General features: G+C 41.5%; 4 protein-coding genes across 11 annotated transcripts in view; all 4 read right to left on the minus strand.

Annotated features, from left to right (window-relative positions):
• The window catches only part of LOC130678807 (zinc finger protein 493-like), a 170,701-nt gene that overhangs the window by 135,713 nt on the left and 10,992 nt on the right, over positions 1–23,996 (minus strand). The window lies entirely within an intron of this gene.
• Positions 1–23,996, minus strand: part of LOC130682240 (zinc finger protein 665-like) — a 148,855-nt gene that overhangs the window by 113,355 nt on the left and 11,504 nt on the right. The window lies entirely within an intron of this gene.
• Positions 1–23,996, minus strand: part of LOC118912627 (zinc finger protein 665-like) — an 89,729-nt gene that overhangs the window by 54,783 nt on the left and 10,950 nt on the right. The window lies entirely within an intron of this gene.
• The window catches only part of LOC118912646 (zinc finger protein 665-like), a 29,026-nt gene continuing 11,705 nt past the window's right edge, over positions 6,676–23,996 (minus strand). For all 5 annotated transcript variants that reach the window (XM_057496358.1, XM_057496359.1, XM_057496360.1 and 2 more), the window contains one exon: positions 6,676–18,108. In XM_057496358.1, the coding sequence (XP_057352341.1) occupies positions 14,954–18,108 (3,155 nt within the window). In that variant the 3' untranslated portion in view covers positions 6,676–14,953. The remainder of the gene's footprint in view (positions 18,109–23,996) is intronic.

Raw genomic sequence — 23,996 nt, forward strand, 5'->3', positions numbered from 1 at the left:
ACCTCTAGTTAACTCTGATATTTTCCAGAAGGCCCCTAGAACATGTCAGAAGAATTTTTTCTCATTAGAGAAAGTATTTGACTAATTTGGCCTATTTATCTGATATATATATATATATTTACCAGGAAAGCACTGTCAAAGAGAATAATGCTAAACTTTGTTACTGAATGTTTTGTATTACAGAAATATCAAAATTTCCTTATGTCAACTGTCTTACAGTGGGCTCTCATCAGATCTTTGACCATTGTTATTTAAGCCACAAAACTGCAAATAGTAATAGAAACGAAACCCAGAATAGAAGCGCCAGCCTTCTGAGGCCCTCTCAACTGACCAGTGATAGAGACCTAGCTGCACCCTTTACTGCGCCCCCTTCTCAGCAGGAAGCAGCCAGAGCAGTCATCGCCCCTTTTCCCTAGCAGCAGCTAGAGTCTCTACCTGTAGAAGAGAGAATGAGACAGGGACCATAAGCTTAGACAGAATAAAGTAAGAGCCTCTGGAAGAGGCGGGCGAGATATTTGCAATCAGAGCAATGTAACTACATGCTAGAACTCCCCCCTACTGGAACTATGTTGAACATGGAACTCTGGAATCATTCTTCAGTGAGATCAGTTAATGTTCCCCAGATAGAGAAGAGTAGCACATGTTTTGTTAATGCTATTCATTTGTAATCGTGTATGAGATTCGCTTTGGCATACTGGAGAGCCCGGGCCTGTGTGCTGTCTTTCCTCCTTCAGATCTGACTAGGTAATTTTGCAAGCTGAGCAATTGACTTAGCATGCAGACCCAGCTGTAGACGGCATAGTAAAAAGCAAGATTCTTTAGCAAATAGACAATATCTCAGCCCACCTTAGAGGCTGGGCATGCAATCTTTTGATGTGCACCCGAACCAAGGCGCCAGTGTCCCAGAGAGAAATCAAAGAAAGAAATTATCTTTAATATTCAAAGACCCCTTCCCCGTTACCCAGACTGACAACCGCGATTTATATAATAAGTTAAAAGCTCTCCAAGCAGTCCAAAGAGAATTGTAGACCCAACTAAAAGCAGTCTACAAGCCCGGCACTTCAGAAGCAGCCCACCCGTTCCAAGTTAAAGACTTTGTGTTTGTAAGGTGACACCGAGCGCAGACCCTTGAGCCACGGTAGAAAAGACCCTACTTAGTGTTACTGACCACCCCAACAGCAGTCAAAGTTGACAGGATTGCCACCTAGATCCACGCATCTCATGTGAAACCCGTTGTCTCAGCCGAGACAGCTGACGACCATCTCACGTGGAGAGCCCAACCTACTGAGAATCCTCTCCAGCTTAAAAATCACCAGAAGACCCCTAAAGTGACCAGGTGCGCGTCCAGAGACACCAACGCCGTTTAGCTGACCCACACACCGTTCTCAAAAACTATTCCAAGATAACCACGTCAGCTGGACAAAGACAACCTTCAAAAGCTAAGACTGCGCCGTTCATATTGTGCCTTTCCCCTATTGCACTACCAAACAGATGACCTCTAATTTCATGATTGAAATAGTTACAAGAAGAAGAGGGGAATGTAAGAATGAGAATAAGTTAGCATAAGAGTAGCCATCTTAAGGGCCTAGAAGCAGTTTTCTGAAGTTGTGACTTAAAAGAAAAAAAACTGGAACTGGGTAAGGCCTTGGAAAACAAGTTAATCATGAACACCGTGGCCTTCAGTCAGCTAACCTTGGTCAGTTAATGTGGCCTTCGGTCAGCTAACCTTGGTCAGTTAATCCTACATACCAAGCTTATCGTGCAGAACCTCCCTAACAATTGAGGAGTAGTCTTATCTTGCTCTCGCTTAACCCCAGGATGTATGTCTTGCAAAAATAATGTGCAGCTGTGGAAAATTACTAAGAGTTAAGTGTTTTGAAAATGCTATATAAACCCTTGGTTTTGAGTGCTCGGGGTCCTTGTTGAAACCCGCTGCACTGGGCAGACACTTGGACCCCAGCTAGCTGGAATAACAATAAACCTCTTGCTTGTTGCATCGATCTGCCGTGGCCTTCGTCTCCTCACTGGGGGGGAAGCGCAGACCGGAATAAGGCCGTTGAGTCTTACAAAGGCAAACTGTTTCTGCCTTTTCAGTGTTATGTCAGTAGAGAAGAGAGCATTAGCAAGGTCCACAACATAATGATACATTCCAAGATCATGACAGAGGGTGTCCATAAGGGCTGTTCTAGAGGGGACAGCAGCATGCAAAGGGGGTGTGACTTTAATCAGTTCCCTGCAATCCACAGTCACACTCCAGGAGCCGTCTCACTTTTTCACCGGCCACACCAGGGAATTAAAAAGACTATGGGTGGGCTTTATGATGCCCACCTTCTCCAACTCCTGTAGAGTTTCTCCAATTTCCTTGTGTCCCCCAGGCAATTTATATTTCTTAGTATTTGTCACCCATCAAGGTACAGGCTATGTGCTTAGCATGTCCCCTCAAAACTGCCTTTACCACATGCACCCTCAGTCTGAACTCACCTGCAGGGGTCTGTAACCACAGGCCCCGAACGACATCTACCCCTAAATATATGCAGGGTTGGGAGAAATGTACACAGTATACTCCCTTGGGCATAAACGTCCCATCCGCAGTGGGATTTTGTCTTTCTTCCCTCTAATTGCCTTACCCCCATAGCCATCTATCACAGCAGGGACCCAGGAAAATGCTCAGGGTTGCCCTGAATCAGAGAATATTCAGCCCATGTCCACCAGTACCAGGACAAGTTGTACATTAAAAGGGGACCAATGAATTCCTAATTCTACATGTGGCCTCTGGTCCCCACCACATCCCACAATGGAGGGACTTTGACCCCGTCAGTCAAACCACAACGCCCAGTCTTCCTCCTGTTGGGGCGAGGGCGCAGTCAGAGCCTCAGTACTGTCCCGAAGAAGCCCTCCAGGGACACAGGCTGGACATTGGGCTTTGTCGCCAGCTTCTGTGTCCTGGACCTGAAACTGATGCTCTGGCTTTAATTGGTGCCACCGTTCTATCAAGATCCTACTGGACTGCCCATCAAGTTTTTCTTTCACCACCTCTGCCTTTACCAGATCAACCCGCATCTGGATGCTCGAGACCTTCATGGGGCCCTTTGCACCTCTCCCAGTCATAGCTTGTACTTCTTCCGGGCTCTCGTTTCAACCTCCCCCAGACCTGCTAAAGTACAAGTAGCCTCACTTATGGGGTGCCCTATGTGGGGGGCAGGAATAGTCACTAGGGACCTAAAGAGAGATGGGGGAGCTGTGTGCAGCACCAGATTTCTCATTCCTATGGTGAATAACTCCTCATTGGAGCCCTGGGGGTCCATATTATAGATGTTTTTCATGCCCAGCTCCTGTAACACCTAATGGAGCTCTGCCTATGTTTTCCAACTAGTGAGTAAATATGGTAAATCACCCTGATTAGGCCAAACTGCCCTGATGGCTGTTGTCAGCCCATCCAGAAGTGCCTGATACCCTGAGGGCCGACGAGCACATTGCAACTGTTGATGGAGGGAAGGGTGAGTCCTCAGGGAAGACACTCTGCCCATTTCAGATCCCAAGATAACAATGTTTTCCATCCCCATATGCCAGAGACGCAAAAGCCCCAGAGGCAGAGGTTCCGACGGCTTCTGCCAAAACCGGACGCTTACACCCACCAGCCCATCCTGGGCGTAGGGGCAGAGTGTGGAGTGCGCCACAGCCTGGGGAGGGCACCGCTCCTCTCCCTTAGGAGCCAGCGGTTGTTGCGCTTTTATTTTCGTAATTGAAAACAGGCAGGCCTTTAATACAGGAGGGGCTAGTGATTCAGGTGGTGGCCTTAGAACAGTTCCACCCTGGCCCCACCCCCGATCTGCCCGGTACCTCCTCTACCATCTCCAGCGCTGAAGGCCCTGCTCTTTTCTCTCCCACCCCCGGGGCCTCAAGCAATGCGGATTCCCCGGCTGCCTCCTCCCTCGCTGCTGATCTGTCTTCCAGGAGCTTGACCTGTCTTCTCAATAACTGTCTCTTTCTTATGGGCATCCCATAGGTCATCAGCCAGCTTCTCCAAGTGACACTGAAGTGTGTCTCTCCTCGATAACCCTTCCCAATATCTTGAGAAACAAACAACCCACAGCCCCAGCTGCCACATGGCCACTCAGAGCGTCTAAGCAGTCTTCTACCTCGCAGAGGGCTAACTGCACAGCTTCTGGCGCCTCCACCCTTCTGGAGAAGAGCCACCCACCTAGGAGGTGTTTCACCCTAGACAAATTTCCCACTAGGGCTCCCAAAGTGTTAGCCCCATGGATGGGGGCTCCAGGGTGAAGCCACCACCGTTGCTGGAGGTAAGGGCGAGTCATCACCACCCGCGGCAGCAGCCACAGGGGCCTCCCCTCCATTCGCAGGGGATTTCCACATATCTCCCCACCATCTCTCAGGGTAGCCCGCCCAAGCAGCACACCCATGAAGGCACATGGAGTTACACCTGTGGACTACCGCCAGGTGTAACTCTGGGAGGAAGATATATTCTCAGCCTGGGGCAAATCTTTGAAACTGAAATCAGTCAATGGGAAAAATAAAGTGGGTGAAACCCATTTATTGCTCACCCCTCTCACACCATGGCTGCAAAAAGACCCACAAAATACCTCTCCAGTCCAGGTGCCCACTCACTCTCCACCCACCCTTGTAATCACCTATTGATGTGGAGGTGGATTACTTCTCTCCACCCCTTGGGAACACACACCGACATAGAAATACACTAAAGCCTGCAGATTGATTCTGGAAATGTTGCAATTTTACCCACCACTGACTGGGATGGGTACGATCCTTTTACTGGAAGCAATCTTTGCTTGAATAGCAGGGGTTGGACTGTGATATAATGAGTCATAATACATATCTGGTCATTTAGATCTGGTCATCTGAATGACCCAATACGTGTTTCCATGGTACATATGGTTTTCATCCAGTTCCTAAAAACACTGCAGTCTTAAATGAATGTCTTGTTATAGACCCCTATCCAAGTGCAGGAGCTGGGGGCTGAGTCATCCAAAGGCCCGTAATCCAGTCAGTGATGAGTAAACAATGAGGCCCTCACAGCAACGAAAACAGAAAGAGCTTATCACTCTCAGATACTGCTTGTCTGTGAAAGACACATTCTATGCTTGGGAAACAAAGACACGTCCACATGCCACCTAGCCACGCCTCCAGGTCTATGACGATAGAAGCCCCTTTGTCCGGGAGTTTGCCCTGTGTATGTCTTCATCTGGCTGTTAACTTGTATCCTTTATGGTGTCCTTTATTAAAGCAGTAAACCTAAGTGCTTTCCTATGTTATGTGAGCCACTCTAGCAAATTAATCAAATCTAAGGAGTCAGTTACTGGAACCTCTGATCTGTAGGCTGTAAAGTAGAAGCACGAGTGACTGCCTGATGCTTGTGATCAGCATCTGGAGTCGGGGTGGAGGGCAGCCTCGCAGGGCAGAGCCCTTTGCCTCGGGACTGGGCTCTCCAACACCCTGCTGGTGTTCAGGAATTGCTTGTGGTTATGTGTGGGAAGACCCCCTCCCACACAAGCACAGTGGAATCAGGTCTGAGAATACGAGCAGAGATACACTACTATTACTGCTGTGTATACTATTGTTGTATGTGAAAAAACATTTAACAATTGGTTTGCAGGCAGATGAGATGGATGGATTCAAATCCTGATCCAGCCACTTGCTGGGATGTGACTAAGTCTTGAAACATGTCTTTGTCCTAAGTTCCTTCATCTGGGGAAGAGTGTATCATTACTTTTGAGACAATACTCAACCAGTTATTAAATATAAATTAATAGGTGACTCTTACTTGAAGTATGATAGGAAAGAAAATGTACTATATCACAATTAAGATCACTTAAGAAAGGATTGTCTATTTATTTTTGGATGGGAATGAATTCTAAGTGTAGTATATTGCATGTTAGCAGCCATGGTAATGATTTTCCCTGCAAGACCGTCTGGCTCTGAATATGAAGAGAAGTGACTAGGAAAAGAGCACGGCTACAAGACATTTGCGATAGAGACGCTCCCCTTGTCACAAACTATGGGTGGGGGCTCTGTCTTACTCATATTTTCATTTACTTCACGGCACGCTTGTTATCCTTCACACATTTGATTTCCAAGCACCTGACTAAAGCCAATCAAATATTAAAGAGATTTAAGTTCGCCATCTTGCCATTTCACTTCTTTTGCTAAAGTCTTAAAGGAATTTTATTCACATACATCAACTCCCATTGTGTACCCTTATGTGCACTTTCCTGTCACAGAAGTCTCAATAAACCAATATCCCTTGGTGTAAATAGGGAAAAAATGTAAATGAAACACAAAACCTGGGTCACATGTATGGAAGGAAAAATAGTGGTTAAGGAATATTAAAAAAATTTTTTTACTACAGTTAAAAATTAATCATGTGTCACTTCCTACCCCTAATATCAACATTTTAATATCCCTTGGAAATATGTTTTTCTTGGAATATTTCCTAGTAGTATTATCTAATAAGTCTTCCCTCCCAAGCATTAATTTTCATTAAACCGATTTAAAAACATCTTAGGCAATTTATCTAAGTATTATTCTACAACCACTTTCAACTACTGCGTTGTACCATGGAAACTACATGTGCAGCAGGAAAGGAAATGCACTAAATCAGCATCAAGAAATCTGGTTCCAAACAAAGACATCAAGACTTGCAAGAGTAAACATTCAATGTTTATTGAGAGTCTGAGCTCACTTACAGTTGACAGACAACTGACACCTTAAAGCCTCGCTACAGCCCTCCCCTGTCCTACCTGGGTAACCAGCCCTCGGTGCTCCCTCATTCCGTACCTGCTGAAGCTCAAACAAGCACCTACCCTCCCCAGGGACGGACCAAGGAACCGCCGTACTGCAGGAGCCCGTCACCGCTTCCTGTTCACTCAAGCCATTTATTGAGCAGCTCAAGAGGTCTGACCTGTTCTCCCCAGCAACCTTTACTATGTAACAGGGATTCTCCTACCACTTTAGTTTTGGCATCATCAGTGTTGACATCCAAACGAACCTACGGATGGGATCCCATGCAGTTCCGGTGGATGGTCACAAGTGCAAATTAACAAAAAGTGAGAAAGGCCTTCAATACTTGAAACTCCCAGTTTATCTACCAAACGAACAAACAGAAAATCCCTCCTGTACATTGTCCTGAATTACTTCATGGAGTGTTCCCAGCACAAAAACAGACTATTGTTTATCCTTACTTCTGAATCTTATTTCCAAATTTTTAAATATCGGTACTGTATTCCTATTTCATTTTTATAGAAACCAAGGTACATACCACAGATTTTATATAGGCAGAAAAAACTACATCAAGAAATGTTGTGGTGCATATTTATGAATGAGGGGCAAATTTTAGGGGGTCAGTGTGAAATCAAACTATGGTATTCTCATTATAGCCATAAATATCTTGTGGCTGAGTGTGAAGAGAGTAACTCAAGTGAAAATTTTAAGTACATAATCCCCAAATTGTATGTTCTGTGATTCAATCATGGAAAATATGACAGATTCCTTGAACTTTAAGAGGCTAAGGTGTACTGTCAGTTTCTGGGGGCAATTACTCTACAGAGTGGGAGAAAGCTGAGCTGGTAGAAGGAACATGATTCATTCCGGGTTTTAAAAGATGTTTTAAATGTTATAAATGAAAGCAGGACACCTAGAAGGCAAGAGAATAAAAACAGTAGCAATGTGATACCAGCAGTTAAATGTGAATCAGACACATGCACATACCATCCCAGTTCTACAAACTAACTCTCCTCCCAAGTAACTGCTCTTCTGGAAAAATGTTAAATCTTCATCAATCCTTGATACAGAACAGTGCCATTCAATAGAGAAAGCGACCACCATCTCCCCTGCATTATTTCTACCACATAAAAGTCTCTAGTTGCCTATCAGTTTCCACCCGGTTCAAGCCCAGTCCTTAATGTCCTCTGTTCAAGGTCCGCTTGTGCAGCATTCTTTGCTATAAGCCTTTCTTACATGGCTGGTCTAGAAAAGGGTTCACCAACACAAAAAGCATGGTAATGTATAGTTTTACATTCTCTAGCTCCCCCCAAAGCGCATTCATAGAGTGCTACATTTTTTAACTCAATATCCGTATTTCCCAGGGAATAGATATGAATGAACTATACCTAATGAAGTAGACCCTTTCATCTTACAATTCCTTCCCATCAATCAATAGGGAAGGCCTGCAAGGCCTAAGATCAACTCACTAAAAAACTTCAGGTTGACAGTCTCGTTAGTAATGTAGTTGCAAGAACTCAAATACTTTATACACTAAAGATAATGGACCATTTCCACATATGCACTTGTTCCTGACAGACAGGTTATGACTTCTAACACTTTAACTTACAATTATCCTGCAGTATGGACTACCTCTGGTTAGTCTTGAACAACTAAATACAGTTATTCCTACTATGGGTTCTTTGATGTGTGGTCTGTTCTGAGAACTGATAAAAAGACGACCACATTCATTGTATTTGCAAGCACTCACCCATGTATTCTTTGGTGAATTCTATTTGACTGTCTCTGAAAGACACTTCCACCATCAGTCTGTTTGTTTAGTTTCTGACCTTTACAAGCTGTCCCACTCCTCCAAAGGTGTGGGCATTGGAGGAAAAGCCTTACACCATCCACAACATCTGCAAGGTTTGCTCTAAAATATAAATCCTGATGATCCTGTTTTGAACTTTGTGTAAAAACCTTAATAAGCAGTTTTCTGTGGTTTCTCTCAAAGATATGCATTAACATCTACTGCATGGTGAGGCACTCTGCCCATAAATGTATATGGTTTCCATGTTGCTGAATAATTTTTGATTTCAAAGAAATGGCTTTACCTCACTTATTGCATGTGTAAGGTATTGCTCCAGTTATGTCCCTCAAATTTTCAGCACTGGACAAAGTTCTTACAACATTCATTGCATTCCTGTGGTTTCTCTCTAGGACATATATATTTTTAAAAATTAAGGTATCATTGATATACAATCTTACAAAGGATTGACACAAGCAACACTGTGGTTTCAACATTCACCCATATTACCATGTTGCCCCCCCCCACCGAATTGCAATCACTGTCCATCAGCATAGTATGATGCTATAGTCATTACTTGTCTTCTCCGTGCTGTACAGCCTTCCCTGTGACCTACCTACATGGTGATTGTGAATTATAGTGCTCCTTAATCCCTTTCTCCGACCCCACCCACCATCCCCAATCCCTCCCCTTTAGTAACCAGTAGTGCCTTCTCGGTGCCTGTGTGTCTTCTAGTTGATCCCTTCAGTTTTGCTTTGTCTTTATACTCCATAAATGAGTGACATCATTTGGTACTTGTCTTTCTCCTCTTGGCTTATTTCACTGATCATAATACTCTTGCTCCATCCATTTTGTTGCAAGTGGTATGCTTTGTTTTCTTCTTATGGCTGAATAACATTCCATTGTATGTTACCACCTGTGCTTTATCCAGTCATCTATGGATGAACACTAAAGTTTTTTCCAAATCTTGGCTATTGTACATAGTGCATCAATCATCATAGGGCTGTATATGTCTTTTCAAATCAGGGAGCTTATTTTCTTCACATAAATTCCCAGGAGTGGAATGACTGGGTCAAATGGTGTTTAAATTTTTAGTTTTTTGAGGAACCTCCATATTGTTTTCCATGGTTGAACTGATTTACATTCCCACGTAGTGTAGGATGGTTCTCCTTTCTCTGCAGCCTCACCAGCATTGGTTTCTTGTCTTTTGGATGTTGGCAATCCTAACCGGTATGAGGTGATATCTCATTGTGGTTTAATTTCCACTTTCTGATGATTAGCAATGTGAAACAATTTCTCACATGCCTTTTAGCCATCTGAATGTCTTCTTCGGAGGTATGTGTTCAGATCCTCTGCCCACCTTTTAATTGGGTTTTTTGGGTGTTGAGGCATGAGTTCTTCATATATTTTGGATGTTAACCCCTTATTGGATATATTATTTACAAACATTCTCTCCTACTGTAGGTTGCCTTTTTGTTTCCCTGATGATGTCCTTTGCTGTACAGCTTTTTAGTTTCACGATTATTCATTTTTGTTTCCCTTGCCCGAGGAGATGCACTCAGGAAAAAGTCGCTCGTGTTTATATTCAGGATTTTTTTGCCTATGTTTCCTTCTAAGAGTTTTATGGTTTCCTTACATGCAGGTCTTCGATTCATTTCAAGTTTACTTTTGTGTATGGATTTAGACAATAATCCAGCTTCATTATTACATGTAGCTGTCCAGTTCTGCCAACACCAGCTGATGAAGAGGCTATCATTTCCCCATTGTATATCCATGGCTCCTTTATCATATACTAATTGGCCACATATGTATGGGTTTATATCTGGGCTCTCTATTCTGTTCTATTAATCTGTGTCTGGTTTTGTGCCAGTATCAAATAGTTTTGTATCTGTGACTTTGTAGTCGAGCTTGAAGTTATGGAGCATAATTCCCCAGGCTTTGTTCTTCTTTCTCCACATTGCTTGAGCTATTTGGGGTCTTTTGTGGCCCCACATGAATTTTAGAATGATTTGTTCTATTTCATTTAAGCGTGCTGTTGGTATTTTGACAGGGATTGCAGTGAATCTGCAGATTGCTTTAGACAGGATAGCCATTTTGACAAGATTAATTTTTCCTATCCATGAGCACAGGATCCATTTCCATTTGTTAGTGTCCTCTTTAATTTCTCTCATGAGTGTCTTGTAGTTTTCAGAGTATAGGTTCTTTCATCTTCTTGGTTAGGTTTATTCCTAGATATTTTATTCTTTTTGATGCAATTTTCAATGGAATTGTTTTCCTGATTTCTCTATTAACTCATTGTTAGAATATAAGAATGCAATAGATTTCTGTGTATTAATTTTGTATCCTGCAACTCTGCTGAATTCAGTTATCAGTTCTAATAGCTTTTTGGTGCAGTCTTTAGGGGATTCTATGTATACTAACATGTTGCAAACAGTGAGTTTAACTTATCAGTTTGGATGTCTTTGATCTCCTATGTGTTGTCGCATTGCTGTGCCTAGGACCTCCAGTAGTACGCTGAATAAAAGTGGTGAGTGGGTATCCTTGTCTTCTTGTTCCTGACCTTCAAGCAAAAGCTTTCAGCTTTTTGCTGTTAACTGTGATGTTTACTCTGGGTCTGTTGGATATGGCCCTTATTATGTTGAGAAATGTACTCTCTATACTACACATTTTGTTGAGAGTGTATCACGAACGGATGTTAAAATTTTTCAAATAGTTTTTCAGCATCTACTGGGATGATCATGTGACTTTTGTCCTTTTTGTTGATGTGGTATATGATGTTGATTGATTTTCAAATATTATATGATCCTTGTATCCCTGGAATAAATCCCACTTGATCTTTTTGATGTATTTTTGAATTCGATTTGCTAATATTATGTTGAGGATCTTTGCATATATATTCACCAAGGATATTGGTAAACTTTTTGTTGTTGTGTCTTTGGTTTTGGTGCTATACTGGCCTCAAAGAATGAATTTTGGAAGTATTCCCTCCTCTCTAGTTTTTGGAAAACTTTAAGGAGGATGGCTATTAGGTCTCTAAATGTTTGATAAAATTCAGCAGTGAAGCCATGTGGGCCAGGAGTTTTGTTCTTAGGTAGTTCTTTGATTATTAGTTTGACTTCATTGCTGGTTATTGGTCTGTTCAAATTTTCTTCCTGGATCTTGGAAGGTTGTATTTTTCTACAAAGGTGTCCATTTCTTCTAGGTTGTTCAATTTGTTGGCATATAGCTTTTCATAGTATTTCCCAACAATTCTTTGTATTTCTGTGGTGTCCATTGCTTTGCATTCTATTTCCCCTTTTCATTTTGTATTTTTTTTTCACATATGTAGGTGCTCCTATATTGGGTGCACAGATATTTATATTGGCTCTATCTTCAGGTTGGACTGATCAATTTATCATCATGTAATGTCCTTTCTGTTGTTACTTTGTTTTGAAATCTATTTTGTCTGAGTACTGATTCTCCTTTTTCCTATTGTTTGTGTGATGTACATTTTCCATCCCTTCAGTTTTAGCCTGTGTGTGTTTTTGGGTTTGGAGTGAATCTCTTATAGGTAGCATATTAGATCGGTCTTGTTTTTTCTTTAGCCATTCTGCAACTCAAGTGTCTTTTGATTGGTGCAATCAGTCCATTTGTAGTTAGGGTGATTATCAGTAGGTACATACTTACTGCCATCGTAGGCTTTAGTTTTGTGTTACCAAAAGGTCAAGGATAGCTTTCTTACTATCTAACACTCTATCTTAAATTGCTTATTGCTTTATTTCAAACACAATCTAAAAGTCCCTTTTATCTTCCTCCTCCACTTTATATATTAGCTGTTATATTCTGTACTCTTTGCAAATCCCTTGACTAATTTTGTAATTTTGTATTTGCTTAGAAACTAATTGGTCTACTCCCTTTACTGTGGTTTTATTTACTCTGGTGACAGCTATGTACCCTAGGAGTATTTCCATCTACAGCAGTCCCTTTCATAGATCTTGTAGAAATGGTTTGGTGGTGATGAATTCTCTCAACTTGTGCTTACCTGAAAATTGTTTAATCCCTGCTTCAAATTTAAACAATCTTGCCTGGTAGATTATTCTTGGTTGGAGGCCCTCTGTTTCGTTAAATACATCATGCCACTCCCTCTGGCCTGTAAGGTTTGTGTTAAGACATCTCTTGATAACCTGATGGGATTTTAATAAAAAACTTTCTATCCCTGTCTCTTTTTGTACCCATATAACATCAATGTTTTTCCATTTGGATGGTTCACAGCTTATTCTTCTTTTATTCCTATAGATTCTTTTTTCTGTTACTCAACTTGTCCTGTTCTCTAATTTCTATTTCATTTACTGTCTCTTCTACCTTATCTAAATGCCTCCATTGTATGTTTCATTTCAGATGCTATATTCTTCAGCTCTAAGTAGTTTTCCGAACTTCTCTTTGTTGAAGTCCTCCCTGAGATCTTGAATACATTTCTGTAAATCCATGAGCATGTTTACCACTTTTATTTTGAAATACTTTTTGAGATGATTGGTCATTTCAGTTTCACTAAGCCCTATTTCTGGTGTTTTTTTCTGTGATTTTTGTTTAGACCAAATTCCCGTGTCTCCATTTTTTAAAAGTGTTTCTTATGGGATAACAGATTTGAGTAGGAGGTGCCTTGCAGTATCCAGAAGCTCCATTTCCTGGGTGGGAGTCCCAGCAGTTAGTGTGCAGTGGGTGTGGCACCTGCTTTGCTCACAGTGTTCTGATTCCAGGTGAGCTGTGCTGGCTGTCAGCTGAGCATGTGCAGGACTGCAGGGAGAGAGCTGTCATGGTCAGGCTGCTCTCCACCAGGCCTGTTGTAATGGTGGGGGCAACTGGCAAACAGGAATGGTGCCTGCCCTAAGATACAGGTCCCTGGGCTGGTTTTTGCATGGAGCTCCCAGAATGGCCCAAAATAGTGCTGAGCAGGCTGGTGGTTCTCCCCTGCCCACATGGGAGTAAGGACTGATTTCAATGCCAGCCAGCTGGCCACACACCACTGCAATGTCTCCAGGCTCTGATGCCAGTGGGTGATGGAGCATCTGAAGCTCCCAAGTCCTCCCAACCTCTTGGGCTGAGGAAAGGCTGGGGATGTATTGTCCAGCCGACCTTTCCCCTAAACAGAGTACTGTGCAATCCTTGCCCCTCTGGCACCCCTCACTATTGGGAAGTCTATCTATCTGCCTGCTGTGCCTTTGAAGGGGGTGCTGGTAATGTTCAGCCTGAGTGTTCAGCCCATCTGTTGTCCAGACCCACCAGTCACCAGGACACCATGCAACAGGGGCTCATGTTCCTGGATTATCTCCAGGGCCCGCTGTACAGAGGTCCTGGGCTTCTACTCCTTCCAAGCTCCTCTTCCTCCTACCTGTGGGCTGGTGGGTGGAGGAATTGGGATCCACTGGATTGCAGCTTTGCCACCTTACCCTTTTCTGTAGGGTCTTCTCTTTTTTCCCAGATGTAGGAGGTCAGCTTTGCAGTCTTCAGGTTGATTTCAGGTGTTGTATTTGCTGTATTTTCATGTTCCATGTGTTTTTTTAGTGAAGTTTTTGCCTTACCTTTCTACAACGCCATCTTTTCGAGCCTTTGATTTGGGTTCTTATAGGACCTTTTGAAAATGGTTTGGCATGTGACATGGTGTATATGGTGATTAATATCTGGCTGAAGATTTTTCTGTAGGATAGGAATGTCTAGGTGACCATGTGGTATCTCGATATTCTTTGTCCATCAGAGTATGTTGGTTCATGTATGCTCCAGAGGACAGTTCTTTGTCCAGGATATTACTTGACTGTGAGTAGACTGTTAGTACCATGGTAAGAATCCCTTCATGGTGGCCAAAATATTCTCAGGCATTCCAGTTTGGGTAATCTCCCTGCACTCTAGGTGACACCTCAATCCTACAAGAGAACTTGTGTCTCAGATTGAGAGAGAATTCACCAGCCAGTTGAGCAGGTAAAACTGAAGAGAAGTTAAAGCAAAGTACACACTCAAAGAGGGAATGCCAGCATCCTGCCCCAGAGGTGAGCACCTGGATGGTCTTTCATCTAGTGAAGAGTGAGCACAAACTTAACTTTCCAACATTAATAGGATTTTGTAAGTAACTATTTGGTGAAGCCAGTGTCTAAGGCAATACTAAAAGCCTTGCCAAGTTTAGTGGCCTTTGAAAGGATCTCTCTAGAATGCATGATCTGATGTGTAGAGGTGTGAGCCTTGAGCCAGTGCTTTGGTATACTCACCGTATTTGCAAGTCTTACCTTCACTATGAATCCTCCAATGACATGCAAGGCATTATTTCTAACTGAAGACATTGCTACTCTCATTATATTTGGAAGGTTTATCTCCAGTATGGATTACCTGATACTTTCTTTGGGTTGATCTGAAACTAAAGGCTCAGCCTCACACATCACATCTTTTTTAAGTCTCTCCATTGTGCATTTCCTGATGATTGGTAAGGTGTGAGCCTTGGGTAAAGGCTTTACCACACTCATTACATTTGAAAGGTTTTTCTCCAGTATGGATTCTCCTGTGATTTTTAAGTTTTGAGTTTTGACTGAACATTTTGCCACACTCATTACATTTGTAAGGTCTCTCTCCAGTATGGATTACTTGATGCTTAGTTAGGGCTGATCTCAACCTAAAGGCTCTGCCACACTCATTACATTTGTAAGGGCTCCCTCCAGTATGGATAACCTGATGTTTTGTAAGGTGTGATCCTTGAGTAAAGGCTTTGCCGCACTCATTACATTTGAAAGGTTTCTCTCCAGTATGGATTCTCCTGTGATTTTTAAGTTGTGAGTTTTGACCAAAGACTTTGTCACACTCGACACATTTGTAAGGTCTCACACCAGTATGGATTACCTGATGGTTAGTTAGAGTTGACCTCAAACTAAAGGCTCTTCCACACTCCTTACATTTGTATGGTTTCTCCCCAGTATGAGTTCTCCAATGATTTGCAAGGTATGAATTTTGACTGAAGACTTTCCCACATATGTCACATTTATATGGCTTTTCTCCAGTATGGATTTTCTGATGTGTAGTAAGGTTTGTGGCCCTAGTAAAGGCTTTGCCACACTCATTACATGTGAAAGGTTTCTCTCCACTATGGATTCTCATGTGACCTTTAAGTTTTGACTTTTGACGGAAAAGTCTGCCACACTCATTACATTTGAAAGGTTTCTCTCCAGTATGGATTCTTTTGTGACTTTTAAGTTTTGAATTTTGACTGAAGCCTTTACCACACTCATTACATTTGTAAGGTCTCTCTCCAGAATGGATTACCTGATGCTTACCTAGAGTTGATCTACACCTAAAGGCTTTGCCACACACATTACATTTGAAAGGTCTCTCTCCTGTGTGAATTAACTTGTGCACAGTTAGGGCTGATTTCCATGTAAAGTCTCTGCCACACTCATTACACTTGAAAGGTTTCTCTCCAGTATGGATTCTCATGTGATATTTAAGTTTTGAATTTTGACTGAAGACTTTGTCACACTCTTTACATTTGTAAGGTATGTCTCGAATATGGATTAGTTTATGATTAGTTAGGATGGATCTCCACCTAAAGGCTCTGCCACACTCATTACATTTGTATGGTCTCTCTCCCGTATGGATTACCTGATGCCTAGTTAACATCGAAATCCACCTAAAGGCTCTGCCACAGTCATTACATTTATACGGTCTCTCTCCAGAATGGATTATCTGATGTCTAATGAGGCATGAGCTGTGAGTAAAGGCTTTGCCACACTCAGGGCACTTGTAAGGTTTTTCTCCAGTATGGATTCTCCTGTGGTACTTAAGTCTGGAGTTTTGACTGAAGAATTTGCCACAATCATCACATTTGTAAGGTCTCTCTCCAGTATGAATTAACTGATGGCTAGTTAGAGTTGATTTCCCACGAAAGGCTCTGCCACACTCATTACATTTGTAAGGTCTCTCTCCAGTGTGGATTACTTGATGCAGATTTAGGAGTGACCTCAATCTAAAGGCTCTTCCACATTCACTACATTTGTAAGGTCTCTCTCCAGTATGGATTACATGATGTTTAGTTAGGGCTGATCTCAACCTAAAGGCTCTGCCACACTCATTACATTTATAAGGTCTCTCTCCTGTATGGATCAACTGATGCATAGTTAGGGTTGATCTCAACCTAAAGGCTTTGCCACACTCATTACATTTGAAAGGTTTCTCTCCAGTATGGATTCTCATGTGATTTTTAAGTTTTGAGTTTTGACTGAAGACTTTGCCACACTCTTTGCATTTGTAAGGTTTCTCCACAGTGTGGTCTGCCTCATGGGAAGTTAGGCTCGAACTTAAACTAAAGGCTCGGCCACACTCATTACATTTGTAAGGTCTCTCTCCATTATGGATTACCTGATGCTTAGTTAGGGCTGATCTCAACCTAAAGGATCTGCCGCACTCATTACATTTGTAAGGTCTCTCTCCACTATGGATTAACTGATGGTTGCTAAGGCTTGATCCATGAGTAAAGACTTTACCACACTCATTACATTTGAAAGGGTTCTCTTCGGTATGGATCCTACTGTGCTTTTTCAGCTGTGAGTTTTGATTGAAGTCTTTGCCACACTTGATACATTTGTACGGTCTCTCTCCAGTATGGATTACCAGATGCTTAGTTAGGTTTGAACTCAAACTAAAGGCTCTTCCACACTCCTTACATTTGTATGGTTTCTCACCAGTGTGAGTTCTCTGATGATTTCCAAGGTATGAATGCTGACTGAAGACTTTCCCACATATGTCACATTTATATGGTTTCTCTCCAGTATGGATTTTCTGATGTATACTGAGGTTTGAAGCCCCAGTAAAGGCTTTGCCACATTCATTACATTTGAAAGGTTTCTCTCCAGTATGGGTTCTAATGTGATTTTTAAGTTTTGAGTGTTGACTGAAGATTTTGCCACAGTCTTTGCATTTGAAAGGTTTCTTTCCACTGTTGTCTGCCTCATGGGAATTAAGGCTCAAATTTAAACTAACGGCTCTACTACTGTCCCTATGTATTATCTGATGTCTAGTCAGGTGTGAGACCTGACTAAAGGTTTTGCTACAGTCTAGACATTTGTAATGTTCTCTCCTGTGTGTTTTCTGTTCTTGAATCTCTACTGAAGGATGCATAAAACCATTCTGATATTTTTTAGAATTGTTGGCTTCAAGGCTAGAAGGAATTCTTTGAAGTTGTGAAAATGAATTACTGCAGAGAGACTTCTTAACTTCAACACAATCATGATTTTCCCCATCATTTTGAAATACAGGTAGTTGATCCTGACAGGTTACTCCAAGCCAATTTTCAAGGGGCTTATTTCTTGCATCCCTTCTACTATGTTGATTTTTTCTAACAGTGAGATGATTTTTAAGGATTATAGACACTTCTTTGTAATTACTTTTATCATCTTTCCATTGACACTCAATATCATGAGGATTTTCCTCGATTTCCCTAAAGTACAAGTCTATGACTTCATGGCTTATATGTCTCCACAACATCATTGTTTGGAATGTTTCTCTATTACCATCATCTTTTGGTTGTAACTTCTTATTCACATCTGAAGAACAAGCATCTATAAGATATAAAGGACCACAGGTATCCTATTAATTAGTCTGTAAATAACTTTTTCATGCTGAAAGCATAATTACACCAAAAGTAATATACTAAACAGATTGTGAACTTCCCAACCAGGATCTTCAAATCTGGGGGGACCCTAGAAGAATACAGAGCTTCACTAAACAGTGATCACCTAAATTTCAAAGTAATGTTTAGAGGACAACCTAGATTCAAACACCCTATGATAGAAATACTCATGTTGCGCAAACATTTCAGCTCTCAAAGAAAGGTTTTCTTTACACCTTGACCCCAAAGGGCATACCACCTGGCAGTAAACATACTATTGTGAGAGAAATGGGCTTTGATCCTGGGCCTACCAACTCAAAAATGTTCTTAAAAATGATTGCTCACCCAGTCAGTACAGACTACAAAATGTTACAACAAATATTACCAGTATAGAAATACCTGAAGGGAAGAGATACAAGAGTTAAGCTGTGTCAATCAATAATAGTACTGCTCAGCTGTCCCTCCTAGAAATAGTTTCTGAGCCATCACCACTGTACATACCAATTAGGTAATATCCTGAAAAAGAGGGTATTTTTTTTAAGAGCATGTTTAGTGCACTGTGGGGGAAGAAAGGGTGAATGGTGCTGTGGAAACTGGGAACTCAGGAATACAAACAATATGCTAGGAAAGAACAGTGTATTGCACCCAGATCAAGGCTCCATGTGAGGAAGGGTCAACACAGGCAAACGGCATGAGTGGAGGCCAAGGCCAAGGCCAAGGGACATGTGGGAGCAGAGCTTCTGTTTACACATCTGTGGGAATGTGATTGTACAAGGTCAACTCAAATACCAACGTTGGTAAAAAAGAAGTGTTTTAGCAACTAGCGGAAGAGTATGCCATTTTTAACGTTGGAAATAATATTATGGGCCTGGAATAAAAATGGAATAGAGTTAAAGAGGCAAAGCATGTGATGTTATATGGAGAAAGGTTATGCCTACTACAACATCTGCTATGAAATTCATCAAGTTGAATATTCCATGAGCTCCATTTCCAGGAATGTATTCAAGAGAAATGTGTAGCTATCCCAGGAGATATGGACAATGTTTTCAGCAGGGCTTAACAGGAAAAAACAGGAAATGCCCATCGAGCAGTGACGGATGAGTTTATTCTGTACACACACATGCAGACACAGTAAAATCTTATCACTAGTATAACAAGTTGGGAGACGCTGGGTTCTGAATGATCATCTGGCTTGATGGGGAGAGTTTATTTGGGGAAACAAAGGTAACAGGATGTTTTTGACAGTGTTTGAGCATTTGAAGGATGTACTCCCATGAGTTGAAAAAGAAAAGGATCTTATTAAACCAATTATACAAAATAGCTTTTTACAATTAACTTTTGTATATAAACTATTCAGGGGTTGATTCCTTGCCATGTTGTTAAAAATAACAGTGTCGCTTTTGCTGGGCTTCTCTAAATACTTAAACTCATATCCCTCAATCTCTTAACACAATCTCTGCAGTAAAAGAGGCATGGTTATCAAGAAAGCAGACCAGTAAACGCCAGGACTCCTTACTCCATGGAGACTCCGAATTAACAACAATATACAGAAAAAATGTTCTTTGGGCATATACTTAGAAACCAGTTAAAATGCTGCAGCACTCAAATGCCTATCTGCAAAACAATGAACCAAAAAAAGGAATGAAAGTTCAAAATTAACAGGAAATAAAGTATTGGTACCTTGAAAAGACTGATAAAATTGGGAAACCCATAGCAAGACTATATGAAAATGCAAACAGAAGACTAAAATAACTAAAATCAGAAAGGACAGTGGTGCTTTACAACTGAATTATACTCAACTGATTATAATCTTATAATGAAACAAATTGTAAAAGAATACTATGAATAATTCTATACCTAACAAATGGAGAACCTAGAAGAAATGGATAACTTCCTGGAAAAATAGAACCTCTTTGGACTGAATCATGAAAATGTAAAAAATCTAAACAGACCTATAACGTATAAGGATATTGAATCACTAATAAAGAAACATTCAAGAAAGAACACCCAGACAGTTTCACAGCAGAATTCTGGCCAACAGTGACCACCAATCTTCCCCCAACTCACACAAGAACAGTGAGGAGGAAGGAACATGTGCAAACTCACTCTACGAGGCCAGAAGTTCAATATTACCAAAGGCAGACAAAAGCACTGCAAGAAAATTACACATCGTATGTCTAATGAATAATGATGCAAAAATCAACAACAGAACTGTAAAGCGTATTCAATTGCACATAAAAAGGATTAAATACCATGAACAGAAGGTATATATTCCTGACAGGCAAAGATGGTTCAGCATATGAAAATCATCCCACATAATACTCCATATGAATAGAATGAGAAGAAAACCCACATGATCATTTCAATTCATGAAAAAGTCAACAGCTATTTATTCACAATAAAAACACTCAATCAACTAAAAACAGAAAAAAAATACCTCAACATGATAAAAGAAAATAAAGAGTTCACAGCTAACATCATACTAAATGATGACAGACTGAAAACTTTTCTCTACGATCAGGAACAAGACAAGGATGCCTGATCTATTTCTAGAAAACACAGTACTAGAAGTCTTAGTCAGAATAATCAAGAAAAATAAACAAAAGGTATCCAAGTAGAAAGATGAGAAGCAAATTATGTCTGTTCACAGCTGACATGACAGGACATAGAAAACCCTAGAGCTATGACAAAAAACCAAACTCCCAAATCTGCATAAAACTTTCACATAATGTTGGCCTAGGAAGGGAAGAGTTGTACACTGTAAACGAGAAATGACTGTAAGCAAATAGAGAAGACACAAATAAACAAAGATATTTGAAGTTCAAGGACAGAAGACTTAATATAGCCAAGATATTATATTACCTAAAGCAAATGACAGACTCAGTGCAATTCCTACAAAATCCCTATATCATCTTTTGAAGAAATACATACATCCATTTAGATTCATATGGAATTTCAAGGAACACTATACAGAAAAAACAAGCTTGAAAAGAACAAAGTTCGAGGCCTCATACTTCCTACTTTCCAAACTTATTAAAAAGCTAAAGTAATCAAAACAATCTGCTACTAGCATAAAGACCAGATATAGAGACCAGTGAACCAGAAGAGACTCATCAGAAATAAACACTTGTATGTGGTGAAATGACGTTCCACAAGGATGTGAAGGCCACTCAATGGGGGGAAAAACAGTCTACCCTACAAAAGATGTTGAGAAGACAGTATATCCACAGGCACAAGAAGTTAGACTACTACCTCACACTATATACAAACACTAACTCCAATGGATCAAATACCTAGATGTAAGACACACAAACATAAATTTTGTGGAAGAAAATGGGAAAACTTCATATTAGACTCAAAAATGATTTGTCAGATACAACACCCAAAGCACAGCCAAAAGAAGTTAAACCAAAATTAAACTACAACAAAATGAGAAATTATTCAACATCAGAGGGCACAATCAATACAGTGAACAGCAATCTATGAGATAAGAGAAAGCATTTGTAAATCCTCTATAGGTTAATGTTGAGAATACATAAAGAGCTCTAAACGGTCTCTCCACCATGGGTAATGCTCTGACACCACCTGGGTATCCTACAATTCAACTACTTTCTGACCATTCAACTGAATTCTGACTCTACCTGCAGACAGTGTCAGATGCTGCAGGTTAAGGGCTTAGTCGTAAAAGACTGACCCTGCCCGAGGCCACCTCCAAATGCCAGTCACACCTGAGTTGTCACTTCTGGATTTCTGACCAAATACCTATTCGTTAGACATTCCAATGAAGCCCCCTCCTTAGGTTCAGTGACTTTTTAGAATTCAGAGAAATATTTCAATTATTACTATGTTACCAGTTGCTTAGGAAACGAAGTATCTCAAGAATGGCCAGACCTAAGAGATGCAAGTCCTGAGAGGGGCAAAGAGGGCAGGGCACCCGTGACCTTTCCCAGCACCCTGCTCTCCCCAAACCGTCACGTTTTCATCAACCCACAATCTCTCCAAACGCCAGTCTTTTGGGGGATGTATGCATATCTGATAAAATAATTGATCATTCTTGTAGACTCAACGTCCAGCCTCTCTCTCCTTCTAGGAAGTCAGGGGTGAGACCAGAAGTTCCTTCTGATCGTAGGTTGGTTCGCCAGGCAACCAGCCCCTCATTCTCAGGCTGTTTCCAAAAACTCACTGCATTAACGAGCAGGCGTGTTTGAGAGGGTCTTGTTATGAGTGATTAGAGAGCCATTTCAGCTTTATGACTGAAACAATTTTCGCACCTGAGGACAAGAGACCAAATATGTTAAGCATAGATGTTTCCACTACTCTTACCATCTGCGAAGTTCCAAGGGATTTAGAGGTTTTGTGCCAGAAACTGTGATGGAGACCAAATATATATTTATTATAAATCACAATGCCACAGGCTCCTAAACACAACCAAAACCAAACCCCCCAACATCCCAATCAAAAAACACACAAAGGACCCAACAGACATTTCTCTAGAGATGACATGCAGATGGCCAATAAACATAGGAAAAGATGTCCAGTATCTCCAGCCACTAGAGAAACAAATCTAACCCACAATAAGCACCACTTCACACCCATTAGAATGGCTACACTAAAATCAAAACAAAAAACAGAAAAAGATGTTGACAGGAAGGTCAAAAATGGGAATTCTTATTTACTACTGGTAGAAAAGTAAAAGGCAGCAGCTGCAATGGGAAACAGTAGGGCAGTTCCTTAAAAACTAAAAATGGAATTGGAATACGCCCTGAACTAAGTATATTTGTACCCCACTCAAATACACTCGTTGAAATCTAACCCCGTATTTGGAGGTGGGCCACCTGGGAGGCCACGAGGCGTAAGGATGGGGTCCTCACGGGTGGGAGTAGTACCACTACAGGAAGAGGACAGAGAAATGCTCTCTCTTTCTGCCAAGAGAAGACACGAGTCCTCAGCAGCTGCACCCAGGAAGGGGGATCCCCAGCTGACCCAGTGGCCCCGGTCTTGACTTCCCATCTCCAGAACGGTGAGAAAGAAATGATGTAATGAACGCCATTAGCCACCCAGTTTTCACTATTTTGTTACAATGGGCTGATGACTAAGACGGGAATTGGTACTGAGAAGAGGGGTGCTGCTGTGACAAACACTGAAAATACGGACACTGCTTTGAATGGGGTCATGGGTAAAGGCTGGAAGTTTTGAGGTGCACGCTCTAAGCTGATACTGTCGTGAGGGAAAAGTTAAGTGTGAATCTGGTGATGGCTCAGAGGAGAGAGCTGTAGACGAAGCGTCCCTCTTCTTAGAGAACACTTACCTATTCCTGTCTCAGACGGTGGTGCTAATACGGTAAAGTCCATTCTGCGAGGTCTCAGAAGGAAATGAGAAGAACTTTATTGTACAACGTGCAAAGGGCAAGTCTGGCTGGATCGTGGAAAAGATTTGGCTGACTAGTGCTCATGTTCTAGAGTTCTACAGGAAACAGTTTTTACAACCAATGACACAGCGTATTTAGCTGAGGAGCTTTCTAAGCCAAGGGTTTAAGTAGCAGCGTGGTTTCTCCTGACTGCTTATGGTTAAATGTGATGAAATAACCTGAAGATAGAGTTATTAAGTAAAAAGCAAGTAGAACATCCAGACTTGGAAATCCTCAGCCTAACCATATTGCAAGGACATGAGGAAGCGCGTGCAGGAGATCACTGAGGTGTGGGCAAGCTTCAGTTCGGTTAGTACCAAGTGAGCTACAGACTTACGTAAGGTGCCCACAGGAAAACTGCCAGTTGAACTGAAAAGGAGACACGAAGGAAAGAACGGTCGGATTTTACAAGACAGGACCATGGAGCTACG

This window comes from Manis pentadactyla, assembly GCF_030020395.1.
Source record: "Manis pentadactyla isolate mManPen7 chromosome 15 unlocalized genomic scaffold, mManPen7.hap1 SUPER_15_unloc_1, whole genome shotgun sequence".
In the NCBI taxonomy this organism is placed as follows: domain Eukaryota; kingdom Metazoa; phylum Chordata; class Mammalia; order Pholidota; family Manidae; genus Manis; species Manis pentadactyla.